Raw genomic sequence first — 14,933 nt, 5'->3', positions numbered from 1 at the left:
TCCCCTCTGGGACAGGGGATGGGGTTTTGGCAGGGCTTGTTAAAGGACAGCCAAGTCTCATCCATCTTGCCCAACAAGGTCCTTCTCCACTCTGGTGACAGCCCAGCACATCCCATGGCTGGTGGGGGAGCTCCCTCCCCTTTAAAGCTCCCTTGCTGTTCAGCCCTGCCTCGCCTGGCAGAGCAAGAGGGCTGTGCCCAGCAGCACATCGCTCTGGGTATTTGCCTCTGCCCCAGCTCACTGCCTGCAGCAACACCCCAAGGTGTTATTATAGACTGGGGGGAAATCCACCCCAAAAGCCTAACCCCAAGCAGCCGCTCCGTCAGCGCCAAATGGAAGGGTACCACTGCATGAGTCACTTCTTTGGGTTTTTCTTTTTTTTTCTTTTAATATTAATGATTCGAATGAATCAGGACATTTCATCATCCGGAGCCGCTTCGGAGTCATCTCACCCTGCCCCAGTGACTCCTCGCTGGCCTGGGGCTGGGGACACATCCAGCCTCTTCGCCAGGAGGAGGAGTGGTTGCTGCAGCCTCACCCCCAAACTGGCAGCCTTTGATTTCAAAATCAAATGATAAAACAAGAGGAAAAACCCTTCCTGCCCGCAGGGGCTGTTTTCTCCCCAGCCGAGTGCAGCAGCTCAGGGTGCTCCAGTGGGGGAACCGGGGGTGACCCCGCTTGCCACCCTGGGGAGGGGGCGCAGTGGCACAGGGCAGCACGATGGGGTCTCAGGGCAATGCGTGGGTGTCCCCAACTCCCCACCACCACTGTGACCCCTGGGGGGCTGTGGCCCCTGTTCCCCAGGCAGGACCCCTGTCCCTCCCCAGGGACCCAGGCGTCCCTTCACCCTCCCACTTGACCTCACCTCCTGGCCATAAATGGAGAGAATTGAGAGCCCGTCCCCGGGGTGGAGGAGGAGGAGAAAAAAGGAGAATAATGCCAAGAATGCAGGACACAAGGAAGGAGCCCAGTCCCAGCCAGGGCTGTGGGGCTGCCCTGGGTGGCAACTCCCAGCCCCGTCAGCCACTCTATTTTCGTTTCTCTTTCTCTGCATTTCTCACCAGCTGGGGACTTCCCAAGGCTGAGCTGCCCTATTTCCACCTCAGCCATATGGAGCAGCCCCAGGGTGCAGAACAGTGCCTCTTACCACCCCAGAGTGTCCCTTTGCAGGTGTCCCCTGCAAAGCCATCACCTGCAATGTGTCCCTGTGCAGATGATCCCCTCCCTTGCATTGGCATCCCCTCACAGCAATGTGTCCCCCCGCACAGACATGGCCCCCTGTATCCTCTCTCCTCTTCATCCCAGTGCCTGCAGGATCACCATGCTGGGATGGACACGGGACAGAGAGGTGGCCTCGAAGGTGGGTGGCACAGAGGATGCCAGCAGCTGTGCCTCTGGCTGGCATCACAAGCCAGGCCTCCGCTTGGGGCCAGAGTCCAGCTCCTTAAAATAGAAAGTGAAAACATTTGGGTGCCCCATCAGGAAAGGGAAAGGGGGGGCTTCCATCTCCGCCTTCACCAGCCACATGCCATCCTGGCGTCTCGCCACCCACACTGCTCCCCAGCCACCCTGTCCCCAAGCTGGCGGTGCCCAGCCCCAAGGTCAGGGTGGATCCCTTTGGGTTCTCTCGGAGAATTGCTCCAGCGGCTCGCTCAAATCCTCCTTAAAAGGAAAAACAGCCGGCAGGTAGCACTGCCAAACTTAGTCATCCCCAGTCCAGCAGTGCTCGCAGCTCCGTCAGCAGCAATTTCCTCCCTGCGTTCCCCTCAGTGCGGGGGGGACAGGGAGGAGCAGTTCTGCCTCAGCAAACACCCTACCACAAGCACCCTGCGCCGGCCACGACACACTGGGCTTGGCTCAGGGCTGCTGCTGGACTCACTGGCCTTGGGGAGATGCTGCCATGGTCCCACACAAGATCCAGGAGGGAAATGCACATCCTGGGGTAAGCAGAAAGCTCGGCACCTGGTGCAGTGGCACCACAGCTGATGAGGCACCAAAATCTCGTTTCTGCAAAGAATTTGGTCTAGAGGCATGGAAGTGTAAATGCACCCGGGAGCATCCTGAAGCACCTGGAGTTTGGTGGGCAAAGCTTGTTTGCTGCCTGTGGAACAGGCATCACAGAGCCCATCACTAATATTAAAGACCTCCAGCCCATCCAGAGCACAGGGATCAGATCCTGGGTTGGCAACAAGAGTGACCTCTGAGCTGGCCTGGCCTTCCCCTGCCATGCTGAAGGTGAGATGTGCAGCATCTCCGGGCTGCCTCCTCCAGCCCTGTCTATCCATGGAGATAGTGGGGCTGATCACCTGCTTCACCCCAGAGTGGTTTAACACCCTGGAGAAGGGACAAGGGCTCAGCTCATCTCTGCCAGGGATTGCCCACATGATGGATTTGCCCAGGATTACACCACACAGGAACAGATGCCCCAGGATATGAGAGAGGAAGCGGCATTTCCTTCCGTCCTCCTGGAAGGCAGCCTGGGCGTTGGTCTAGGTGGCCACGTCACCCACGCATCCCTTCCCACCTCTCCACAGGGCCACAGCAATGCCCTGGAGTTCAGACCCTTCCCCTGACCGAGGATCTGGGATGGAGCAGGGGTAGTGGCATCTCTGCCTGTGTGACAGAGCAAGCACCCCAAAATACTGATGGGGAAGCTAAAGCAGCAAAGAGGCAACAACCGATCCTGCAATTGCCCCAGCAAGGGGATCTCAACAGGGCTCTCACTTCAGAGCTTTCCCAAATCCTGGCTAAACAGACCCACCCCGGACAGGCAGTTACCTTGGCCGTGCACCCACTGTCCACCCCATCCTCTAAATTCTCCTTTTGCAGCCAGTTCCCCACGCAGCACAGAAGACCCGACCCTGAACCCTCAGCTGGCAGCTTCACTTGGGAAGCGAGATCCCCTGTCCTGGCCACGCACAGCTGGCATCGGCTGCTACGAGGCTTTTGCAGGCAGCGTACTCACCCTGGTAAATGATTCACCCCAGTGATAAAAGACTGGGGAAATGTTCTGGTGACGTCCTGCAGCATCAAAGGCGTGTACAGTGCCACAGGGTGTGTGGCATCCTGGTGGTGAAAGGTGCCCCTGGGCTTCTTTGGTGTAGTTCATGCTTTTCTAGGGCAGTCTTCCTGCACGCTTTGATGAAGGGTGAGCAGGTTGGTGCTGGGGCCAGGTCCCCGTCCTCCCCCAGGTCCCACCAGCCACAGAGAGCAGCGGTGGGGATGATGCTGAGCTCATCGTGTGCGATGGGAGACTGGGGGACCCATAGCCTTTCCTGTCCCTGAGCTGGGTACCACAATCTGGATCAGGCACAAACAGTTAAACCAGCACTGTGTGAAATCACAGCTCAAGACAAACCAGTCCAAGCCATCAGGTTGGAGCCTGCCGTCGGCAGCACCGAGCCTCCAGCTTCACCAGTGGGGAATCAGCTGGTGCTGGGGCACCAGGTTACCCTCGCTGTGCTGCTCACCCCCACCCTGAGCTCAAATCCTGCAGCACCAGCAGCCAGACCGCTGCAGAGCCCCGCTTTGTGTTCACAAGCGATGCACGTAAGCCAAGGACCCGATTCTGGAGAGACGCAACCTCCCCACAGGGCTCAGCGATACCCTGTCCCCGTGGCACTGGAGAAGCTGGAGGGGACCCAGCAACGCCTCTGCGCTCTCTCCCCTCGGCAGCTTTGTCGTCTCTCCACGTTGTCCACCTCGCCAAGCGTTTCCACAGGCTGCAGCCCCCGCCGGAGCCGCTGCAGAGCTCGGCAGGGCTGCTGGGGGGCAGTGTTGGGATGCTCACCGCGCCGAGCTGCGCCGCGGCCCGCACCGCGACCCGCACCGGGGATCACCCACGGCACGCTGCAGAGTGGTTTGAGTTGGAAGGGACCTTAAAGATCATCCAGTTCAACCCCCCTGCCATGGGCAGGGACACCTCCCACTGGATCAGGTTGCTCCAAGCCACATCCAACCTGGCCTTGAACACCTCCAGGGATGGAGCATCCACAGCTTCTCTGTTCCAGTGCCTCCTCACTCTCATTGTTAAGAATTTCCTCCTTATGTCTAGAATAAATCTTTCCCCTTCTCCACTTTATGCAGGTCTCCTGCCCGCCACGCCGCACACATGCCACACTGCGCGTGGAATGTGGGATTGTGCACGCCGTGCTGCACACAGCATCACGCACACCACACATGGGACCGTGCACGCCCCGAGATGCGGGCTGCACACATGCATCTTGGTGCACATGATCCCAACACACTTGAAGTACCGACACGCACGCGGCACAAGGAATTGCACACATCAGCGTGCACGCAGCACAAGGAGCCGCACATGGGATTGTGTGTACCAAGATGCATGCTGCACATGGCATTGCACAAACACAAGTGTTGCACAAGGAAATCATAGAATCACAGAATCACCAGGTTGGAAAAGACCTCTTGGATCATCAAGTCCGACTATTCCTGTCCACCACTAAACCATGTCCCTGAGCACCTCATCTACGCGTCTTTTGAATACCTCCAGGGATGGGGACTCGACTACCTCCCTGGGCAGCCTCTGCCAATGCCCCATAACCCTTTCTGTGAAATTTTTTTTCCTGATATCCAGTCTGAATGTCCCCTGGTGCAGCTTGAGGCCATTCTCCCTTGTCCTATTATGGAGGTGCATGCTGTATGCGGGATCATACACACCGAGGTGCATGTTGCAGGAGGAATTGCATGCATCAAGGTGCATGCTGCACCAAGAACAATGCACTGACCAAAAGCCCATCCAGCTCCAGCCCTCTCCACCACCATACTGTCCCTGCTGCCCAGCAAAGGCCTTTACTTTGTCCTGCCGAGCGACAGCAGCCCCTGTCCCACTCCCACTCCCTCCACTTACCCTCAGGGTGGCTCTGCAGGGGGGACCCAGGGCCTTCCCATGGGTGCAGGGAACCCAGTCCCCAGCCCAGTTTCTTGGGTGCATCCCCATGCCTGGGACAGAGGAACTGCTCTGCGCCCCCTTGACCCCCAGCCCCACATCATCCAGGTTTTTTTCCTCTTCCTCGCCCCCGTGTCCATCAGGGAAGCTCTTGCACAGCTCAACCCTGGCTGACGAGGGCAGCAGAGGGGACTGGGGAAGGGATGACCGACACCTTCCCTAAAAGGGGGGCTGCACAGGTGAGCCAGACCAGCCCCTCATCCCCAGCTTCCCTTCCCAGCCCGAAGCGAGGGGCCTCCCGGCTGCAGCCACCACTGGGCCGGATGCCCAGACCCAGGGCCCCTACGCTGAGGTTTTGGGTTTCAGCAGCTGCCCCCCCCCGCCCCGCATTCCTGCCTTCCCGGGGGCCTCCCTGCAGCCAGCCCAGCCACAGCCCTGCTGAGAAGCCCCCCGCGCTCCCTCCCCACCGCCCTTCGCCTGCGGATAAAGCCAGCGTGACAGGCCCTGTAATGGGGAGCAAAGACAGCGGCAGAGTGGAAGAGGCAAACCCTTTCCAGCTCCCCTTGCCGCTGGATTCACCCCAGAAGCCCCTGGATTTGCTGAGCCAGAGGTTGGACCTTGCATCTCCTTGCAGAGCACATGGGTAGTCACACTCAATTGAAGAAGCAGCTCCAAATTTGGGTGCCCCCCTCCCCCTTATTCCAGCTTTACCGCTCCTCCTTGCAGACCCGGCAGGAAGGATGGCTTCTCTTTTCATCCCAGATGTGGTTTTCCATGTGCCAGATGGCAAGCTCAGCTAGGCTCCCCCGCCTCAGTTTCCCCATGTGCAGAGCTCCCTCCAGCCTCACTGGGCCCCTATAAGAATTCACAAGAACCGTAAATTACAAAAGGAGACGGGCATGGATGTACCCGAGAGAAATAAGAGGCTGCAAGGACTCCTGGGCTGTCCGAGCGCCAAAATCCTGGTTTGGGATAACCCCCTTCCTTTCTGCAGCCCTGAGCACCCCAGGCTTGCAGCTGCCCCTGACCATACAAAAGCACAGCCTGCCCCAAGGAGGACAGGGACATCTCTGCTTGCCCTGAAGCCATTCCCTGCCAGCAGGTCAAGCTGGATCACAGGCTGCAGATCTCCCACCCAAGGGTGCTGTGGTGTGGGTGTAGTGTGTTGCAACCCCAGGAGAAAACACAATTAGGAGCAGGGTATCCAATCACTTCAGGACACAAATTCACCTCTTTCTGCAAGGTCATAAAATCATAGAATAGTTTGAGTTGGAAGGGACCTTAAAGATCTCCCTGTTCCAACCCCCTGCCATGGGCAGGGACACTTCCCACTGGATCAGGCTGCCCAAAGCCCATCCAACCTGGCCTTGAGCATCTCCAGGGATGGGGCAGCCACAGCCTCCCTGGGCAACCTGGGCCAGTGTCTCACCACTCTCATGGTGAAGAATTTCTTCCTAGTGTCTAGTCTAAATCTGCCCCTCTCCAGTTTATACCCGTTCCCCCTCATCCTGTCCCCACAAGCCTTTATGAACAGCCCCTCTCCTGCTTTCCTGTCAGCCCCCTTCAGGTACTGGAAGGTCGCTACAAGGTCTCCTCTGAGCCTTCTCCAGGCTGAACAACCCCAACTCTCTCAGCCTGCCCTCACAGGGAGGTGCTCCAGCCCTCCAATCATCTGTGTAGCCCTTCTCTGGACCCGTTCCAACAGCTCCATATCCTTCTTGCATTGAGGATTCCAGAACTGGACACAGTATTCCACATGAGGTCTCACAAGAGAGGAATAGGGGGTAGAATCCCTTCCCTCGCCCTGCTGGCCACGCTGCTTTGGATGCAGCCCAGGATACAGTTGGCCTTCTGGGCTGTGAGCACACATGGCTGGCTCATGTCGAGCTTCTCATCAACCAGCACCCCAAGTCCTTCTCTGCAGGGTGGCTGTCAATCATGTACATCCCCCATCATGTACTGAAAACAGGGATTGCCCTGACCCAGGTGCAGGATCTTACACTTGGCCTTGTTGAACTTCATGAGGTTCTCACAGCCCTATTTCACCAGTCCATCCAGGTCCCTCTGGATGACATCCTGTCCTTCTAGTGTGGCAACTACACCACTCAGCTTGGTGTCATCTGCAAACTTGCTGAGGGTGCACTCAATCTCACTGTCAATATCATTGATAAATATATTGAACAGCACTGGTCCCAGTATGGATCCCTGAGGGACATTGCTCGTCAGGGATCTCCATCTGGACATTGAGCCATTGACCACTACTCTTTGAATACTACCATCCAATCAGTTTCTTATCCACCCTACCGTCCACACATCAAATCCATATCTCTCCAATTTAGAGAGAAGGATGTTGTGGGGGATCGTGTCAAAGGCTTTACAGAAGTCCAGATAGATCACATCCATCGGTTTACTTGACAAAAAAGTTGTGAAGTACCTCAGACTTCTCCTCATCTGTTGATATGTGAGCCCCACGTCCAACCATCAGTGGAGATACATTCTCTTTGATCTTCCACTTTTGATTGGCATACCTGTAAAAGCCCTTCTTGTTAATCTTTTCTTCCGTTGCCAAGTTCAGCTCCAGCTGCCCCTTGGCCTTCCTGACTTCATCCCTACATAACTGGGCAGCGTCTCTATACACGTCCCAGGTTCCCTGTCCCTGCTTGCACTGCCTGGGCAGTTCCCTCTTCTTTTTTAGTGTAACCAGCAGGTCTCGACTCAGCCATGCCGGTCTCTTTCCTTTCCTGCCTGATTTTCTACATACGGGGACTGAGCGCTCTTGCGCTTTAGGGAAAGCTTCCTTAATTATTTTCCAGCTCTGTTCCGCTCCCCTGTCTCGGAGGACCATATCCCAGGGGTCCTACCGAGTAATTCCTTGAAGAGCTGGAAGTCTGCTTTCCTGAAATTTAGTGTCCTGACTATACTCCTCACCAGTCCCATATCCCTCTGGACCTTGAACTCCACCAGTGCATGATCACTGCACCTGAGGCTGCCTCCAATCCCAATGTCACTGATGAGTTCACTTGCATTGGTGACCATAAGGTCCAGTATTGCAACTCCTTGAGTGAGGGTCTCTATCAGCTGGACTAAGAAATTATCCTCAATGCACTCCAAGAGTCTCCTGGATTGCCTACAGCTCACTGTGCTACTTTTCCAGTATATGCCAGGGTGGATGAAGTCCCCGAGTAGGATGAGAGTTTGCGAGCATGAAGCCTCCTGTAGCTGGAGGAAGAAGGCTTCATCAGTTGTCTCTCCTTGATGGGGTGGCCTGTAGTATACAGCAACCTCAAGGTTCCCATTGGTTCTTCCACCTTTAATTTTGACCCACGAGCTTTTAACCTGCTCGTGGCTACTCTTCAACGACAGCTCTTCATATTCTATGCCTTTCCTGAGATACAGGGCAATGCCTCCACCCCTCCTTCCCAGTCTGTCCCTTCTGAACAGACTGTAGCCATCAACAGCCACATTCCAGACATGGGATTCATCCCACCACCTTTCTGTGATGGCAAGGTCCTCTATTTCTCAGCCCCACTTCTCAATAAGAATCCAACTCCCTCCTGCATCCAAAACCAGAGAGGGTTGATGGTGCCCACAAGAGGCAGGGGAGGGCTGGGTGGGAGGTGTGGGTCCAATCCCCAAGGACCCATTCCTAATCCTGACTAATAGACTCTTTTCACCACCGACAATGGAGTTATCCATCTGGAAGGGGATCTCCAGGCTGGGAAGGCACAGCTGGTTTGAGACCCCTCGACCTCAAAGCACTGCCTCCAGCCCCTTCTCTGCACCCAAATCCCACCCCCCCAGTACTCCTGGGTGAACACACTGCAGCAGCCCTGCATCCCACCCTAAGATGCCCTGATACCTCCACCAAGGAATCAAATAACCTCCTCACCTCCAAGCCACAGGCTGTAAGAGCTCCCTCCTTACCCCTCTGAGCCTTTTATAGGGATCCTCCAGGGCTTCCCAGCTGGCTCCTATTACTGCTTCTATTACTGCTGCTTTGTCCTTAAAGAGATGGGCCTCCTGCTCCGGGGCTGTCTGGGGGGAGACCTTCTGGTACTATTGGGGCTTGGGCTCTCTTCCTCTCCAGGCTGAGCCTCCTCACCCCACCAGAGGGGTTTACACACCAGCTCACGTAGCCCCAGGGTGCAGCCCCTGAGGGGACAGGGATCTCAGTGCCAGTCCCCTGCAACAGCATCTTGCAAAGGGTGCCCCTGCACACACCCCAGAGCTGTGCTTTGAGCCTGCAGTGAGATGCTGGGGTGATGGCAAACACAAGCAGCCTCTTCCTCATCATCTCCCGTCCTTGCTGGCTTCCTCCTGGCCAGCTTGCTTTGTCCCCCATTCCTGACATCCTTCCTTGACACCCTCTGACTCATTTCCAGCCACTCCAAGGCCTCTCCATCCCTCTTACATCTTCTTTGGGATACGCCATGCACCATCCCAAGGTGAGGACTGAGCCAATGTGCTGTGTCTGTTTGCAGCGGTGTCCCGCAGGGATGAGGACCACCATCCTAACCATGCTCAAAACAGCTTTTTGGCACACTGCAGGTTTGGATAGAGCAGCTGTGCCCTGGGGATTTGGGCAGTGCCATTCTTCCGCCCATCAAACCCTTCTGTAGCCCTGGACGAGGCCACGGGTAGAGGTGGCGCTGGGGCCGTGCACCAGGCATGGAGCACCCGCCACAGCAGGAAACGTGGATCTGGGCATGACTGAGCAAGAAAATCAGAGCAGAAAGGAGCTGCTGTCGGCAAGCTGAGTCACCTGCTCTGCCTGGTGCTGCTGAGCGGCTGGGACCGTGTTATTTTGGAGAGCTGTGTGGGCAGATGCTGATAACACACTTTCTTCTTCCCTGCAAATTCTTCCACGCTGACTCCATGGTGCAGTGAGGAATTAAAAGCGGGGATGTGTGGGGGTGATGGGGCTGGCGCTGAAGTCTGCGTCTTTGCTCCCTGCATCGGCTCATGGCTGCATCTTCTGCGATGAGGGGGGCAAGCGGTGGGCGAGAGATGAGCACGTGCGTGCTCGTTGCACCTCTGGGCAGTGGCATCACCACGGCTTCCCCAGCATCACCCTCCTGCTGCCATGGACCAACCCATCCCCAGCTGAAAGTGCCAGAGCAGCCTAGGGAACGACAGCCCGCTGCTGGGAAGGAGGCTCCTCTGAAGTGGTTTGATGGCCAAAATTCACTGCTGGGCTGTGTGTGGGCAGCCAGCAAGAGGCAAATGCACTGTGACGGCAAGCGAGACCCTCCCCCACTCCCTGTCACAGCAGGGCTGCCGCCACGCCAACCGCGGGCTGGAGAGCCACTGTGGGGACCTGCCACCACCACATGGATGTGGCTTATTTTTCCCACTTGAAGGATGACAAAAAGCACCCAGGGCTCTTGCACCCTTTGCTCACAAAATGTGCTGCAGTTTCCTGCAAGATGGGCATAAGAGAATAGAACAGTCCCTATATCGGTTTGTTGCTTGTTTTATTTTTTTTTTCCTGTTTTTTTAGTTCTTTTTTTAAAGGCTGGAAAGCATACCCTGCTATCTCGTTATTTTGGCCCATAAAGTGCCCTGCAGCTCTTGCTTGCCGCTCCTCGGTGCTTCCGTGGGGATACAGGTGCCTTGCACCCCAGCAGAGCCCGTGGGGACCAGACAGGGTGCTCAGTCCAGGACAAAGAGCATCGTCCCTGCCACCAAAGTTAATAACTGCTACACAAAAGGTCTTTTAAGCTTTCCTAGTACAATTCATTCTCCTGCTGGATGAACCGGGCTCCTGTCTTCACCCCACCTCCATGGGGTCCTCAGGGGGAGCTGGAGGAAGGGGCCGGTTTCTGCCTTAGCTGCCAATAACGTAAAAAACATACCAGAAAACAAGGTCGAGCAGGAAGGACAAAGCCCCCAGCTCAGGCCCAGGACTGCCCAGCTGTATATGCTTTCCCGGCCACTTTCTTCCTTCATTTGTTTGAGGCTTCCCTATGCCCAACACCCAACCTTTTTAAACAGTGCACTTCAAGCATCTCCCTCCTTTATTACACTCTGGATGCAATTAAATTTGGATAACAGGATCAACCTGGCTAATAAAGCACCGAGCAAATGCCAAGGCTGGTTGTATGACCGCTCCTGATGGCTGCGAGATACAGGGACACATCTGAACCCTGACAGCTCTCCACTGCCATCCCTTTCTTCCCTGGTTGTGTGGGGCTGAGCAAACCCCCTCGTGACAGCATCCCATGGGAAATCTCCCCCAGCGCACAATCCACTGCTTGGAGCACCTCTCTTAGCGCTGCCCTTTGTTTTCCCTGGTGCTGCTGCTTTTTTTTTTTTTCTTTTTTAAGTACTGCTTAATACAATTTTAATGAGGCCAGGGCGCCTGCCAACTGTCGGGATAGCCGCCGGAGAACCTCTGCTGTGTGGCCTTGCGGCATATGGCAGCAAGGCTGGGGCACCCCGGGGTGTCCCCATGGCCTCTCCCAGCAGCAAGGAACACATTGTGGACCCCAGGGAGATGCAGCCTCCGGCCAGGGTGTTTGATTTGTGCCTGGAGATTGTTCCAGTGGTTCCTTATTGCCAGGCTGTTTTGTCAAAGCCCTTTATCCCACAGGAGGATGACTCACTGGGCTGTACGAGGTCTCCCTGTCCCACACAAGGGCTCCTGTTGTCACCAAGCCCTGTCCCACATGGGGACAGAGGTGGCTGGAGAGATGGTGGCTACCTGGCAATCTCTGCCAAGCCACTCCGGGGGGTGAGGTGGACACGCACGCTGCTGGACCATCAAACAGCCATTGCCACCACCACAAGGGACACTGACAACCCTGAGTTGTCTGTCTGCATCAGCCAGTGACGCTGAGCCAGGATTTGCACGGGGGTCCCTGTGGGAGCGGTTGGCTGTAAGACAGCCCACGTTCCCCGTGCCATCACGGTGCCGCTAGGATGAAAACGTGCAAGTAGCCCCTTTGGACCCCACCCCAGAATCACTCCACAAAGGACAAGGAGGGTTCAGGCCAGGCTGGCAGCTGACATGTGGCTCAAAGCCAGAGGACAGCAGTGCTCCAAGGGCTGACCCGGCGGCACCAGCTTCCGCTGCCCCATGACACAGCAGTGTCCAAAGAGGTTGTGTGTGTTTAAAAGGAGAGGAGAGGGATGGACACACAGCCCAAAGCATCCCCTGGCTGTTGTGCCTTGGGCTGGTGCTTCTGCCTCCACGCTGCCCCCTCGCCCTGGGGACATCTCCTGCTGCCCTGGGACAGCTCCTCTTCCCTCCCAAAGGACACACGGATGAAACAATCCATTGCACTCCATAATGCTTCACCAGACATTGCCATGCACTGCGTTTGCCATCTCTACCTCTGCCCAAGCCCTCGCGCCTGCCGCTGGCACCGTGCAGCGTGCCCTGCAGTGGCCCCAGCCACCAGCTCCACATTCAAGCCCGCTTTCATGAGCTCGACTAAAACCTCCGAGACCACTTGCAAACAAAGCTGAGCTGCAACAAAAAGCACCCAGGCAAGCATGAAAATCCGAGGGCGTTCCTGTGCCTGAGGCAGGCAAGACAAGGGTCACTCCATGACCAGGGCTCCTTTTCTCTTTGCTTTTCTTTTTTGGAAATAGGGTTTATTTGAAGTCCCAGCGGGTGAGTCACGCAGCCCCTCCGAGGGGACACGGCCGCGCTCCGGAAAGCCCTTGTCATGGATGGGGATTGGGTCTCCTGCAGGAGCGGCGCTGGGAGGGCTGTGGGGGTAGGGTGACCTCAGAAGCGTTTAGTCACGGCAGCTTGCAAAGACAACTGGAAATGCAACATATAGAGGGAAATCCAGCGCCTTCCTTACTGCTCCAGTGCACCCAGCACGCACGGATGCGCTCAGGGGATGGATTTTGGCTGCTGCATCCCCAAGCTGGGGGGGAACACGGGTCACCCTTTGCCGCCACAGTGACACGTGGGGGAAATCCAGGCTGGATGGGGCCTTGAGCAGCTTGATCCAGTGGGAGGTGTCTCTGCCCATGGCAGAGGGGGTGGAATTAAATGATCTTTAATGTCTCTTCCAACTCAACCCATGATTCTATGATCTCAGACAGCATTTGGGGCTCTCCTGTCCGCCCCAGGCAGAGCAGGCAGGCGCTGGGGAGCCAGGCAGTGCCAGCCATGCTGTGCTGCTGGGCCACCAGGAGGAAACAGGGGTGCGATTTTTTTTTTTCCCTGCATAATTGCTATTTTCTTTTTTTTTTTTGTCAAGCAGAAAAGCCGTTTCTTTCTCGGCCTCACCACCATCTGCCTGCTGTGGCAGGAGAAGGCAGATCCCAGCAGCTGCAGCCCGGTCCTAATGCCTGAGTGCTTTTAGCAAGAGGAGCAAAACAAGGAGTTCGAGGGACAAACGCGGATCAGCTTCGCTGGAGCTGGGAGGGTTTGGTTTCCAGCCCAGCTGAGAGGCTGTGGGGTTGATTCTGGTTGCAAACGCTCTGTTGGTCTATCTGGATTTTGAGGGCAGTGCAGCAAGCCTGAGCGCAGAGCAGGTCTGCTGAGACATCAAGGAAAGCAAACCATCCAGAGCCCTCAGGTCTGGCCTGGGGTGGTGGTGCCAGGGACCCCCGGGGCTGGGGCGGTGGCTGTGACGCAGCCAGAGGTGGCTCTAACCAGTATGGCCAGTGCAGAGCCAGCGGAGCCTGGAGGGCCTTTGGGAGTCAGGGTTGGATGCAATCCTGCTTGGGTTGGACGAGCCTAGGAGGGGTCTCTGTGCCAGCCAGCCCCGACTGCACTGTCGCACCCTCCCAGCGGCACCCATGCTCCTGCCCTTCCCTTGTCCGGCTTCAGCTGGGGTGGGTGGTTCAGCTCCCTGATCCAGCTGAAAACCATCCCGTGTCCCTTCTACCCCTCTTTCTCCATTTCTGCACATTTACTCAGCAAACGGCTCCTTTCCCCCAGCCAAATCCCCGCAGCAAGCATGCGGGAGCGTGCGTGCAGCTTGGGGGGCTTCCAATCTGCCACCCCAGCCACGCTCCTCTTTATCCAGATTTGTTCCCATGTTCTAGACATGGGAAGAGTCCCTGCCCCAAGGAGCAGTGGGCATCGCCCCTGGGCAGCGCAGGCGGCTCTCCCCACCCTCTGCCCAGGCTGTGGTGCCTCCCCGTCCCGGGGCCAGCTCTACCGTACGTGTGGCCTCGCACCTGCACCCCAATAAATGGCCTCAAAACCTACTCGGTGCACAGGAGGTTCGCTGCTGGCTTCGCTGGGCAATTCGGATTCCTCAGGGCCCAGATATACCAGCCTTGCTGGTGCCTGGCACAGGGCGCTGGGATGGCTCACAGATGGAAGGGGCTGTGGCATCTTTCACCCTTCTCCCCTTCTGCCCTGCAGCGTGGCCACCAGCCTGGGAGGGACAGAGGGGTGCTGGGGGGGGTCTGGCAGTGTAGAAGGAATTTCACAATGGGATGGGGTATTGCAATGCAGGAGAGCGACTTGCAGTTCAAGGGATGTCTTGCAATGCAGGGGGTGGTCTTGTAATGTGGGGGGATCTTGTAATGTGGGGGTGGGTCTCGCCAGGCAGGGGATGTTCTTGCAATAGGGGAGCATCCTGTGACTCAAGGGGGCTCTCCCTACGCAATGCCAAGGACTTTTGCAATGCAGAGAGGAGTCTTGAAATGGGGAGTGGGTGGTCTTCCATTGCAGGAGAGGGGTCTTGGTGGGGGTGGTGTCTTGCAATGCAGATGCGGTCTTGCAGCGTGTGTAGGGTGGCGGTGCAATGCAGGGAGGGGACCTGCCATGTAGTGGGGTCTCACAGTGTGTGTGTGTGGCCTGCAATTCAGTGGGGCTCCTGCAATGCAGAGAGGGGGGCTGCCATGCAGTGGGGCTCTTGGAATGTGGTGGGGTGTCTTGCAATTCAGGGGGCTCTCGCCATGCAGTGGAGGCTCCTAATGGGGGGGGGAGGGCTGTCCCTGCAATTCAAGGAGGGTCCTGCGATGCAGGGAGGGGTCTTGCAGTATGGGGGGTCCTGCAATGCAGTGGATGCTCGCAATGGCAAGGAGGGGGTCCCTGCAATTCGAGGGG

At 56.8% G+C, this 14,933-nt stretch overlaps 1 protein-coding gene across 3 annotated transcripts; it reads left to right on the top strand.

Moving 5' to 3' along the window:
* The first annotated feature begins 406 nt into the window (after positions 1-406).
* Positions 407-14,661, top strand: LOC128853763 (uncharacterized). 3 transcript variants are annotated; one of them, XM_054081042.1, is made up of 2 exons: positions 407-1,942; positions 13,129-14,661. In XM_054081042.1, the coding sequence occupies exons 1-2, from the start codon at positions 721-723 to the stop codon at positions 13,218-13,220; spliced, it is 1,314 nt and encodes a 437-aa protein (XP_053937017.1). In that variant the 5' UTR covers positions 407-720; the 3' UTR covers positions 13,221-14,661. The 3 variants fall into 3 exon arrangements, with proteins under 3 accessions (XP_053937017.1, XP_053937015.1, XP_053937016.1); XM_054081040.1 differs by lacking the exon at positions 13,129-14,661 and adding an exon at positions 3,676-5,308; XM_054081041.1 differs by lacking the exon at positions 13,129-14,661 and adding an exon at positions 2,830-5,308.
* The last annotated feature ends 272 nt before the right edge of the window (positions 14,662-14,933 follow it).

The sequence above is a fragment of the Cuculus canorus genome, chromosome 15 (genome assembly GCF_017976375.1).
Source record: "Cuculus canorus isolate bCucCan1 chromosome 15, bCucCan1.pri, whole genome shotgun sequence".
In the NCBI taxonomy this organism is placed as follows: Eukaryota; Metazoa; Chordata; class Aves; order Cuculiformes; family Cuculidae; genus Cuculus; species Cuculus canorus.
This window is presented reverse-complemented; position numbering and strand designations above follow the sequence as displayed.

Bases quoted from the DNA above. Each gene is read 5' to 3' on its own strand.
- LOC128853763 (XM_054081040.1), top strand. From the start codon at position 721: ATGGGGTCTCAGGGCAATGCGTGGGTGTCCCCAACTCCCCACCACCAC. The intron at 1,943-3,675 runs GTAAGCAGAAAG...TCCCCTCGGCAG, and splicing joins AGGGAAATGCACATCCTGGG to CTTTGTCGTCTCTCCACGTT.